This window comes from Falco punctatus, assembly GCF_963210335.1.
Source record: "Falco punctatus genome assembly, chromosome: 7".
Lineage (NCBI taxonomy): Eukaryota > Metazoa > Chordata > Aves > Falconiformes > Falconidae > Falco > Falco punctatus.
The window spans coordinates 12871342-12883924 of NC_137587.1; the positions used below are offsets into that span (position 1 = coordinate 12871342).

Below are 12583 nucleotides of genomic sequence, written 5' to 3' on the forward strand. Positions count from 1 at the left end.
GGAGAGAGGAAGGAAGGAAGAAGGGAAAGGAAGGAAGGAAGGAAGGAAGGAGGGAAGGAAGGAAGGAGGGAGGGAAGGAAGGCAGGAAGGCAGGCAGGCAGGCAGGCAGGAAGGGAGGGAGGGAGGGAGGGAGGAAGGAAGGAAGGAAGGAAGGAATGGCTGCCTTGCGTTTAGCGCCAAAGATCAGGGTCACCGTAGCTGGGTTCTACCCTAACACAGCCATTGACTTGCTGTTAAAACCTGGGAAAGTAATTTAATCTCCATGCATTTTATTTCCTACAAGTGAATTTGACAACCCCTCCCACCCCATTGTTCTCAACTTGGGTCCCAACTGCATGTGAACTATACATTCAATTCATCCTCTAATTGCAAAAGGAAAGGAAAACACCTGAAAAATGAAATAACTGTTTTTCCTAAGGCATAAGTGTAATTTAAATCATAGCATTATGGAATGAAAATCAAGGCATTGTTGAGTTTATGTTATTAAAAATGTTTCTCTGTGTACAGTTGCTATGTGTATAATCAGGATGGTGCAGCACAATAAATTTCCATTAAGAAACAATGATTCACCTACCACAGTGAAAGCAGTAATAAGGTTAAGCTCTTAAGTTAAGTGGAAAGTAAGTCAAACTAAACCCCAGCAGGTTTCCTACTAGTGGCATAGCTAATGTTTTTGAAAATGTTCTAAATGTTCTTCCTCAAATATATGTATTATACATCGCAGTATTGTTAATTATATCCATTTTCTCTTTTATACACTTCCCCAGGAGATCAGTGAAGAATGGAAAACTTACTTATAGTGGATTTCAGATTTAATGAGACAAAGATGGTTTAATATATATGACAAAGTGATGTGCTCTCACCATATTTGATAGGTAATTATTTTTTATACTCTAATGGCTACCATTTTGAAAATAATTAATGCATTATTTATGTAATTAATAGATAATCAACCGAGTAATGAAATACTCTGGTTACATCATGGTGGGTGGTACTATCCTGTTTAACATCTCTAAAGCTGTTGGCCTGACATGATGTCATATACATACTAAAAGATTTCATTCATCAAAAAAAAGATTTATGCACATTCCAAATAACTAAGTAACATTGCTATGGTATTTCTGTCCATATATATATCTCTCTACATAAAAGTCTAAGCCATACATATATGAAATGTATATTTATAAAATAAGTGTTTGAAATCGAATTTTTAAATCCACAGTTATGCACTTAAATAAATGCCATAATTTTCCACAGAAATAAAAAGCATCTACCATTTCCTTTGGAAGACATGGATCTACTGCTGTGAAGTTCTGCAGGTCTATCAATAGTCCTACATAATTACTAGCTTTGAAGTTTGGTGATAGAACAATCAGCACGATTTTTTTTCCCCATTAGCGGAAGACCACAAATAATTTAAAAACAAATAAATAGATGTTATAAGAAATTTTTTAATTGCATTCAAGTGGACACACTCAGGAACTTGAAAAAAAAAACCCTATCAACTCTATCTACTTTGACACAATCTTCTCACTAATCCATATGACTGGAAAAAGAAGAGTTAAGGAATGACTAATTGAGAAGACAGTAATTTTTCTGCTGCTATTTTCTTGAATGCTTGTATAAAAAGTATGTTTAAAAGTGTTCGCAGCATGCCCTTTGAGGTGAGTATTTAATAAATTGTCCATCACTTTAAGAGTGCTGTTGCCCTAGATACCCTGATGTACTAGTGGAAGAGAAAAACCTCTTTACCTCTAAGGCTCAACAATTACTCGTGATTCCTTTCTTATTCTTTGGTCAAAGATCACTTGCAGAGTAAAGTGACCTGTAATGATGACTCAGGTGAGGGTTTATTTAGAAGTGATAGCTATGAACAGAAGAAAATCACAAGGTTCTACCAGGTTTGTTTGCCAACTTAATAGCCATCTTTCCTAAATGGTCCCACTACTTTTGAGGCATGGAACAAAACATACAACCTCCATTAAGTCAGTTCCAAAGCTGAATGCTGCTCTTCAGTTGAAAGAGCTTATCCATCTGAATACAGCCTCGTGACTACAATTCTTTTCCTTCCTTTCCATAAACTGTCAGGCTTAGGCGTAAGGTGTGGCCTAGATTAATGCAAATCTCATAGTGTATATGTCTTTTTCTACATAACTATTCACCACAATCTTGAATGTTTTCTCATGTATGCTAAATTTATACCTCTGTAAATGCGACCTCAAATAGGCTATTCTTGGATTATATGTGCAGAGAAATAGGCTATTAAGCTGATGGTCATGCAACACATTAATTAATTTAACTGATGTAGGGAGTGAAATTCGGAGTGAAGCTTTTTGTGACAAAACTCAACTTCATAGTGAAGTAGAATGAAAGAATACTATTGCTTTTCCAATGCCATGTGATAAGCCCTCTACAGCTCTCTTTTGCAAAAAGTCTAAGGAATAAATATTATTGTAAAGATTCAATAAAATCAACATGAATGAACACAGTACATAAATGAAGATGAAAATATGAATATATGATCACATATGTACATGAACTGCATTATGTTATGTATAGGATAAATATTTTATCCTACCATAAAGAGGAGTCTCTCTATGAAAACTATGATTGTTTTTTTATTACCTTAAAATATTGCAGTTGTTTCTCAGCATTCATTGTTCCTTCATTTTCTTGTCTCAGACAGGAATTGAAGATGAAAAGCTCTGTATCTCTCAGCCACCCTTTCAGCTCTTTGATCCTGACCTCCAGCTGCCTTACCAGGCTGCCGCTTTCAGGCGAGAGCAGGTCACGTGGACCTAACCCACTGTGCCCTACCATTGTGTCTTGGATCTTCTCTCCTAGGGTTTTCTAAAGCATCAGATAAAGAAAACATAGATTAGTCTTACGTACCAAAACATACACAGGTTAATGTGCAACAAGAAGCATCTCTTAGATGACTACAGATGTGGGCTTTTAAATAATTACTATTCATATCAATCAGTTTAATTCTTTCTTTCCTTGTTTCAATCAATTTCATTTTTTGTATCCTTGTTTCTCACTTATGCTGTTCTCTCTTGGTCAGTGACTTTGCTGGAAGCATGGTAAATCAATGTTTATTAAGAGCAACTATGGACAGAGGGGACAAAATTGTACATAACTTTGTCAAGTAGTTACTCCACAGAATTTGTCCATGGCTTTAGACACCTATGACCATGAGGGTTACTGGTTTCTAGGCCACAACAGAAAATCTGGCAAGCACTGAGTTCCCCAAACTCTTACCCAAGGTACCGTCTAAGTTTTTGGGGAAACACTGAAATATTTTTTGAGAACTGTCAGGTCCCGGTACCCAAACCTGTAGCCCTGAGGTTGCATATAGGAGCAGTTAGGTCACAAACACTGGTTTGCTTTTAAAAGTGAGTGAACTTGTTCAGCCACCAACAAACCAGAAACTGCAAAGCCTCAATGTTCCTGAACATCAGTCCAATTATTTAGGCAACTAAATTCAGATTTAAGTTCTCTGTGTTAACCATCCACTTTAAAAATAATGGGCCAGAATAAACATTCACCTCTGACCGCTAATGAAACTAATTTACTACAGCTTTTCAAAGTAGTATTTCTAATAAAAGAACCGCTGAATAACATTTTGATAGTGGGCGCTGTGAGCATAATGAATATTCTGAAGAGGCCAGGGGAAGAAAGTTACCTTCCTTTTCAGGATTTTGAAAGGCAATCCTTTAACATCACAAGGGAGATATGCTGTTGCCTGCTTCTTCTATGCCAGGCAGTATTTTATCTGACCTATAAGAGGCTGTCAGGCTGACACTTATTATAAGCACTAGATCTGTGTTACTGATTGTAGAATATTGAATATACACTGGCAACCACATCCAATAACCTTTTAAACTGATAATTAGCAGTGGTTAATTGTTGTAACGTGAAGATACAGTTTTAGGTGACACAGAATGGCTCTGTTGAAAATACGTGCTTCAGAAAGTTACTGGAATATAATTTATAACAATGAAGTTAGCTTCCAAAAATAAGCTTTAAAACACAAATAAAATTAGACCAACAGACATTAATCTACTATGTGGCATCCTGTAAATAACATCTTTAGGAGATCATAACTGAAAAACATGCTTTCTTGGCACCACCCTTCTATTTTCATGGTGCAAATATTGATAATTTGAAGACCCTCAGTGGAATCCAGTGCTAGCTATTGTTTTTATGCTGTAACAAAAGTAGCAGCAGGAGGTGAAATCAATGCCCTTGGAGGGTAGGGTCACAAAAAAGAATTTATTGCCACTTTTTTGTTCTGGAACAGTTTGCAATCATAAATTCTTCATAAACAGAATACTTCAGAGAATGGTCCGTCTTCATAAATATACGACAGAGGACATCAATTTCATTTAATTCACAATTTGTGTCAGCACAGCAGATGCCAATGCCTGCCTTGATAGGGTTGTTTAATATGCAATTGAGACAGAGTAATATTCAGCACAGGGGACAAAATTTCACAGATTAAACTGTACGCACCACTGACATTTCATTCTAATGTATTTCCATTCCACACTGTTCACCTTAGATGAAAGTAATATTAAAAACCATATCCCTCTATTTTACCATTGTTAGAAGTTAAAATCCTTGTCTTTAATTTTTTTCATGCCAATTAAAACGTAATCATGCCAATTAAAACAGTATGCCTAGTGCTGTTAGTTTCTGCAGAGGTTTTTATTAAATTAAACAAAACTCTATCAAACTCTGCTTATTATTCATGAAATTGCATTTAGCAGGAAAACTCTAATAGTTATATTTTATTTTTCTGTAAATGCTGAAATTAATGGCAAAACTTCATGCAGAGGTATATTCTGATTTTAACAGACTGAGAAGCAGAGGGCTTCAATCTTTTTTGAGACAGAGTTATTCTTGATTTTCAGAATTATGATCAGTTGCTTGTCTCACAGTTTTATATCCTACCAGCTTTAATCAGTGCCACTGAATTAACTGATTAAAGACATTGAATGTCATAAATGCAAGGCTTACAACTGAAATTATTTTAAAAATACAAGTTGTCATGATCAGACACAAAAGAATAGTTAATAAGCCCCATTTTTATCAGTAAATTTATTAATGTTCAAATACTTTTAAAATGCTTGTGATGCTGCTGCAGACTACAATTAAAAAGTAATAAGCTCACTAGTCATAAGGCAACTTATAACATTTTCTGACAATTTGCACATTTAGAGAATCAAGCGATTAGAAACAACTGTGCTGAACTAAAAAAGCCCCACCCTCTCAAATGGCTATTGCATTACCAAATAAGCTAAAGCAACACAAGTCAGTATTTAAAATGCTGTTGGCAGGTTGCATGTATAGCTTACTTGTAATATATTAGAAATGTTTTTCAAACTAAGATAATAGCATGCAAAATTATGCAATGTAACTGTATTGCTAATATCACACATCTATAATTAATCATTTAAAGTAATTTATAAATTTATCTTACCCTTGATTTGAAGTGAAGGCAATTAAGGAGAGAAGTGGATGGAAAAATATATAGTTTGACCTCTCTCTCTCTCAGCTGTTTTACAACAATAGGACAATAGTGTCTCCTGCACGGTGCCATCACTGGTCTCTGGGTAACAGAGTCACTATATTGCTTTTTTTGCCAGATTCTTGTATCTCACTCTTTGGCTGAGACCCAGCCCATCATAGCGTGAAATGAATTACATGAAACTTTTTTGGCTTTTGTCAAAAGTGTGCTGAATGCAGCAGCATGAAACCTATCCCGGCTGTATTCTTAGCTTCAGGTATTCAGATTTGTACTGAATCTGTGTATTTGTTTTTGAGCCATCAGTGTGACCTGAAATATGCAGTGACAACCCCACTTTTCATCTTAAGGGTATAGTAAATAGTTAAACAGTAGATGTCTCTAACATGTACCTTCAGAATAAATTCTATTAACATTCACTCAAGCATGACAGTCAGTGTATATCAGATATACTGCATTATAGTTGACTTGGTGCATACCCGTAATACATGGCATATTTTACTTACATTTTTTATGTATTAAAGAACTAAAATTATTAAAGTCAGACAGGAGACAAGCATGGAATAAAAAAAAAATCTACAGAAGAGGAAAATACTGTGGAGTTTTTATAATAGCATGAGTAGCTTGTTTGAAATGTACGTGGTGAATTGAAAGAGAGAGATATTTGTGCCTCAAATTAGAAATCAGACAGACAGCGTACTTCAACACAAAAATGTACACATAACCCACAAACAGTAATAAAAATGCAAATACCCCAAGCAGTTCCCATTTTTCATTAATTGAATCCACTTTTTCAAGGAGATCATTTGGTAGTAAAACACCACTTTTCTTCAGAGCTTCAACCTTACTAAGCAGTTCCATCTTTTTCGGATGCCTGATTGACATTTCTACATTGTATCTCTAAAATGAAAAGAAATAGGTAACATTAGCCACTGTAAAGAGTTTCTTCTATAAAATTAAACTTTAATTCTATGTGCCCAGTTACGATCATGCTCACTGTGTCATTTTTTTTTTTTTCAAGCACACCAGCATATCATGATATATCACAAGAGATTTAGGTACCACGTATGTGGTCTTCTTGGTGACGTACCTATGCAGGCAGTTAGCAGTTGATTACGTATAGTAATATTCACTCACTCACAATATTCACTTGTGCGGTAATATTCACTAACACTCATCTGAAGCTTGATCTGCCTTTGTCTCATTTAAATCAGTGGTGCCTTTTTCAAATGTGCTACTTCAGCAAGTAACACTGATGCTTTCCATAGGAAAAAAAAAAAACCCACCAAAAAACAAACCCAAGAAGGAAAGAATTTCATAATTATGTTTTCCTGTACAGTTTATTTCTTCTCTCTCTCATTGTGGGTTCTGTCTCATATATGGGCCTGAAATGTTATTACACATGAAAACACGAAAGTTTTGCCTTAGAAAAACAATTAGACATAACTCCCTGACAACACAATACGAGAAACTTGATTTTCATCGCATCAACCAACAGGAGCAGTGAAATGACACACAAATGAGAACAGCCACAATGCTCATACAGTCCAATAGATTCTTCAAGCTCAACATACCTTTTATTTCCTGCAATGTCATTTATTGTTAAAAAGAAAAAACCCAAACAAACAGGGAAAATAGGAATAAACCCAGAAGTTTCTTCCAAAATTACTTTAATATGGCTTTCTAAATATTTTAGCTGAATATTACTTATTTACTCTATAAAAAGGTATTCTAATCTACAGACACATTAGCAAATAAATCTCTTTAAAACTTGTATTCCCTTAAAACCTGAATTAAGTATTAAATATAATAGTTACTATATTGATTAATTATGTTTTAGTAGCCGGTACAGTAAATAAAAACATAAAATTTAATGCACAGGCATCCACTCATATACATACCCTACACATAGTTAAGCTAATCCCCTCTCCCTCCTATGTATCAAACACTCAAAGAAACAGAACTTCTGATCCGGTCAAAACTGCACCTTTTACTGCAAGAGAAGAGTTCAGCACATATTCTTACAATGGTGTTTACAAGACGTACATAAATTATGCATCGCTGTTAGCAAATTGCATCCTAAACATTAGGCTTTCTTTGCTTTAAATTCAGCCAAGAAAACTGTCATAGCAGCTCATACTGAAAATGTTAATAACTGGGCTAAGTATAAAAAAATTAAACTAGAATAAGGAATGTTTAAAACATGGGTGCCTTTGCCAGATCCAAGAACATGCTCTGTAGGAAAACAAAGCAAAAATACAATTGGAGACAGCTTAAAGAAAATAATAAAGGTGTGAAATCACTGTTTCAGCTAACAGGTCTTCAGCATTTCCATGCATATGTTTGCATATTGTTAGTTTCATATTTTAATCTCTCATTTACACAACACATGCACATCATTTGTATTATGTAAACTTCAGCAAATATTAGTCATTTGTGGATCATAGAGCAAATGTTTTAAATGAGGTGATTTAAACCATTTCTCATTATTAATGAACACTGATCAGGTGTCTGCGTATCCAAAATTACATGAATATGCATGGTAAAAAACAAGGAATTGTTTATAAAGAACCTGCCTTTTGATATTCGGTGTACTGCCGCTAAGGTTTTAGGAATGCACAACAGGAGGCATCAGCCAGGTTTGGCACTGGGGAACTGGATCTGCCAAGAGGCAACACCATTTTATTGGACTAAAATGTTCAACAAGTATGCTTCTTGGTCCTGTATTATTGCCTTTTCAGCTAGAACGGTTACTGGAGGAGATTACAATCTTCTTTATGTAATCTGATTTCTATTTAAAGATGATATAGCTGAAAAGGATTTGCATAATTATTTCCATAAGTACATGTAATATCAAGGGGAATCCAGAGTCCAATTTGCTAGGCACTGAAATCCAGTTCGTGCGACTCCCTTTCTTTTGTCAAGTGAATTAATAGACTGAGGGAGTCCTCTAGCTGTGTGACACTGGTGCAGGCACAGCCACTGAATGCTCATCACCTGTTTTAGGCTGGCAGTGGCTGCTGCCTGGACCGGGGCCGGGTATGTGCCTGGACAGTGCAGGACGGATGAAGAAATAAAATACATGGCATGTTTCATGACTACAGTGCTCTTGTTAACACAGAAACAGAAGATGTTTCATTTAATTTTGGACTAGATAAAATAATTCAGTGCAGTATAATCCAAATAGTGTGACAGATGTTATAAAAGGTTATTACATTAAAAAATAAATAAGCTAGATTTTATGTACGTGCTCTGTCTTTGTCACTGTGTAACCTGTATAAACAAGCATGATGAAAGTGCTGATTGATAGAAAAGGCATTATACTGTAACTGTAAAAGATGAAAGAATTCAGTTCATTATTAGATGTATTGGTATGTGACTGAGAGTCAGTATTGTTTTGGTCCTGGATATTTAACATGCAGTGTGTATTTTAAGTTAAGGGAAGAGCTTAATGTACAGGAGGAACAGTCTGAGAACTGATAGCATGAGATGCTATTGCTAATGCTATTTTTTAATCCATTAAACACCTACACTCTAGGCAGTTGCATGGAAAAATTAGCTACCAGCTCTATCAGCGCTGCACAACCCTAGTCTGGTAGGACTACTTAATCCTGTGGTGAGAAGATAATTTAATCTTCAAATTCATTCTTTTCTCAGCTTTAAGTGAGCAAAGGCTGCTCCATTGTGACAGTCTGTGGATGCTATGATACAGATTACTGTTTAATAGCCAAAAACGAGATTAAGAAAGTTAAAGTCACAGGTTTCTTGCAACAGCCACAATAATAAATAAATGAGTAATATTTATTTAATTTCCCACAACACCTGGCATATTAAAAAACTGGAGGAAAAAACCCAAACAACAACATACTGGAAAAACTGCAAAATATTTACAGCATGATTAGCTGCCTGCATGCATGGCTGGTTTTGTGTTCCTGAAGCCACTCAAAAGAAATTCAAAACATTGTTGTGTAAGTTAAAGAATTTTGGCTTTTTATTCCTCCTCACTCAGTACAATCAATATTTCTCAAAGGACAAATAGATGAATTTATAAAAAGACAGTAGCTTTTATCTGAGAATAAGTTTGGCAAAAATATTTAAACCACAAGAAGTTGAATTCCAAAACAAAGCAAGTTAAAACCTTACCTCCCCTGATAAAAATATTCTAAGAAATCCAGGCAGGCTTGATTGAGACACATTTTTTGACACTTTATACTAAACTGGGCCTTTTCCCCCCCCACCCCCCATCTTTTTCTTTCTTTTTTTTTTTTTTTTTCCTTTAAAAAATTATATAAAACATTTTTTGTGTGAAAAATCACACCCGAAAATTCTGCCCAAATGGAGACTGGAACAATGCCTTGTAACAGTGTTAATTGTCACCATGGAAACCAGAAGAATAAGCCATTTTGAAACTGGTATAGAAGGCACACATTGAGCAACTCAAGCATTTTTCAGCCTCCCTCAGTGTTAAGGAACAAGATGCCTAGTCACTGAGAGGTCAGAGAAAGAAATCATCATGAAAGGTCCGTAGATGTGCACTGTCTGCTAAACAATAAAAAAATCTGTACACAGTTAACAACTCTGTAAGACTACGCACTGCATCTTTCAGAAAGAGAAACACCACAAAAAGATGATCAGGACTGGGGTGCGGATTCCACCCCTCGAGCAAAACTTTAGGGCAATATTATGCGAACCTTGCCCCTAAAGCTCCCTGGGAATTCTGTTGTTGTAATAAAACTTCAGAAGAGGAAAGAAAAAAAAAAAAGAAAAAAAAAAAAGCCTTCATGATGGAATTCAAAATAATGCTCTAAAAGCACACAGAGAGATTAAGACATCCATTGTAAGACTTTTGTATGGTGCTTCTGTTGGTTATAGTGAAAAGAGACTAGACATACTGAACACACAGTGGAGCTATGGCTACGAAGTACAGAAGAATTAAGCCAGTGAATTTTCTCCATTATTGGAATAAGGGTGTGCTATTTGTAGATGTTCTGCATTCCATCATTCACATACTAACAAAGTATCTTCCGTCAAATGGCACTGTATGATACACAACTGAGATCAGGGCTGAGTGACCTGCAGTTTTAGTTTTTACCAGGGTTCGATCTTTAAATTTAAAAAACTTGTCTTTCAGGGTGTTTCGACTGCTGCAGACACAAATACGTTGTGTGTTTGTGAGTGCATGCACAGTCAGCATTGGCACACACTTGCAAAATATACTGCATACATTAAGTTAAGCAAATAGTCTGCAAGCAAATTCACCAAAACACGTAATATAAAGATATAAAAACATATAGCAATGCACATATAGCAATATTTGTCCATCATCTCTTCACACACATTCTCACTTTGCTATCTGGATAATGTTTGCACTCTTCATGCTAGGCTTCATGGTGGCCCCTTAGGAAGCCCATGCCTAATGCCATTCAGTGATGAACAAAGAGTCTTTTTATTCCAAAGTCCAGGGTCCAAAGCTCAGCCGTATACAAGCAAAGTGAAGGAATCTGCTAGAGGCCAGCCTACCCTTCACAATAGCTCTTAATGCTTCTACCTTTTTGGTACTATCAGTGTGAAATATTTCAGAAACAGTCCAGAAGCTTGGTTTTATTTCTTACGCTGTCAATAGCACTAGAACCTCTGGACAACATTCAAGATCTGGGCTGAGTGATCTGTCTAGATAAATAGCAGTTGCCGTTTCTTGCAAACTTCATGTATTTCACTATTAGCAATTTATGACAAATAATTGCACAGGGAAATTATAAAGACTCCTACAATTGTCCTTGTAAATTAATAATAGGCTTTCTTGATTGGTATAAATTTGCTGCTGAGCCTTTGGAAAAATTAAAAAGTGCAATGTCATTTAAAATTGCCAGAATTCACACAGCAAATTACATCTGAGGTTAAGAATCAGTTTTTCCTCTTCTAGTTTATTCCATTTGCATGATCTGGAAATCATATTACATTGGCTATGTATTGTTAATTGGACATAGATTGCATTATCTTTGATATAAATCAAACTACAAATATTAAAATGAATTGCAAATTCTCTAATAGAAGATCATAAAACAATCTTTTTTAAGTATCTCCCATTAATAATTTAATTCCAATTATATCACTCAGAAAACTCAAGACAGCGAGTGCTACCTTATTTCCATTTGCTTTTCTCCCTTACAAATAAGCACAATATTACTATATGTATTTGTGTAAGAGTGCATGTGCGTATGGGTGCCTGCCTGTAAACCAAAACAAATCTTAGCGCTTTTGTCTCAAACCCCTGCAAACACCTTGCTTTTTTGTTTGACAGAGTAGCAAATGTGGATTACACTTCTACTAGGCATTCCTTTCTGTGACAGCTAGAGAAATAAACACATTGAAAGAATCATTAAGCAACTTCATGAACTAAATTTTGCCTACATTAAAAAATTATGCAGTGGGTACCCATTGTTCTGCCTTTTTTTTAAGGAAGGTGATCCCAACCCTTTAAATCTTACTATAAATGTAATATCTTTTTGAGGACTCTGTATGCCCTTTAATGAATTTATATTAAATATTTAATACTGTTTAGGGCATATCCACTACTACCAAAAACAGTTATATTCCCAGCAGTCCCACTGTTTCAGGCAGAGGGCTTGATTGATCCTCCTAGCCTGAATTGAGTAGAATGAAAAGAAGCAGTTGGAAAATAGCTGCAATCATTTAATGCAGATGACCTCTGACAGGCTCACAGCTCTTCTATCTGAACAGAAATTTGCATGGGGTCTCTGTGCAGAGGAACAATGTAACCTAAATGGTAGACAATCTTTATTCTAATGAAGTGGGTGTCAAGGTCAATGTAAAACTGCAATGATAAATGGTGCACCACTAGGCAAGAGAAGTTGCATAGGCATTGTAGTGCTTTCACATTAATTGAAGGCTGAAATGCACTGAGTGAAAGCACAAGACTCTCTTTTCACCATAATGTGTTAATGCACAAATGTTTAAATGTTTTATTCAAGCCCCTAGCCTGTTGGCACAAATCTTATTGCAAACAAAAATACAATAGTTGGCCAATAACCA

General features: G+C 35.5%; 1 protein-coding gene across 5 annotated transcripts in view; it reads right to left on the reverse strand.

The window, feature by feature from the left end:
* The window catches only part of AKAP6 (A-kinase anchoring protein 6), a 351976-nt gene that overhangs the window by 95783 nt on the left and 243610 nt on the right, over window positions 1–12583 (reverse strand). For all 5 annotated transcript variants that reach the window (XM_080397013.1, XM_080397009.1, XM_080397012.1 and 2 more), the window contains exons 10-11: window positions 6284–6430; window positions 2626–2850 (exon numbers count right to left, since the gene is read on the reverse strand). In XM_080397013.1, coding sequence (XP_080253139.1) covers window positions 2626–2850; window positions 6284–6430 — 372 coding nt within the window. The remainder of the gene's footprint in view (window positions 1–2625; window positions 2851–6283; window positions 6431–12583) is intronic.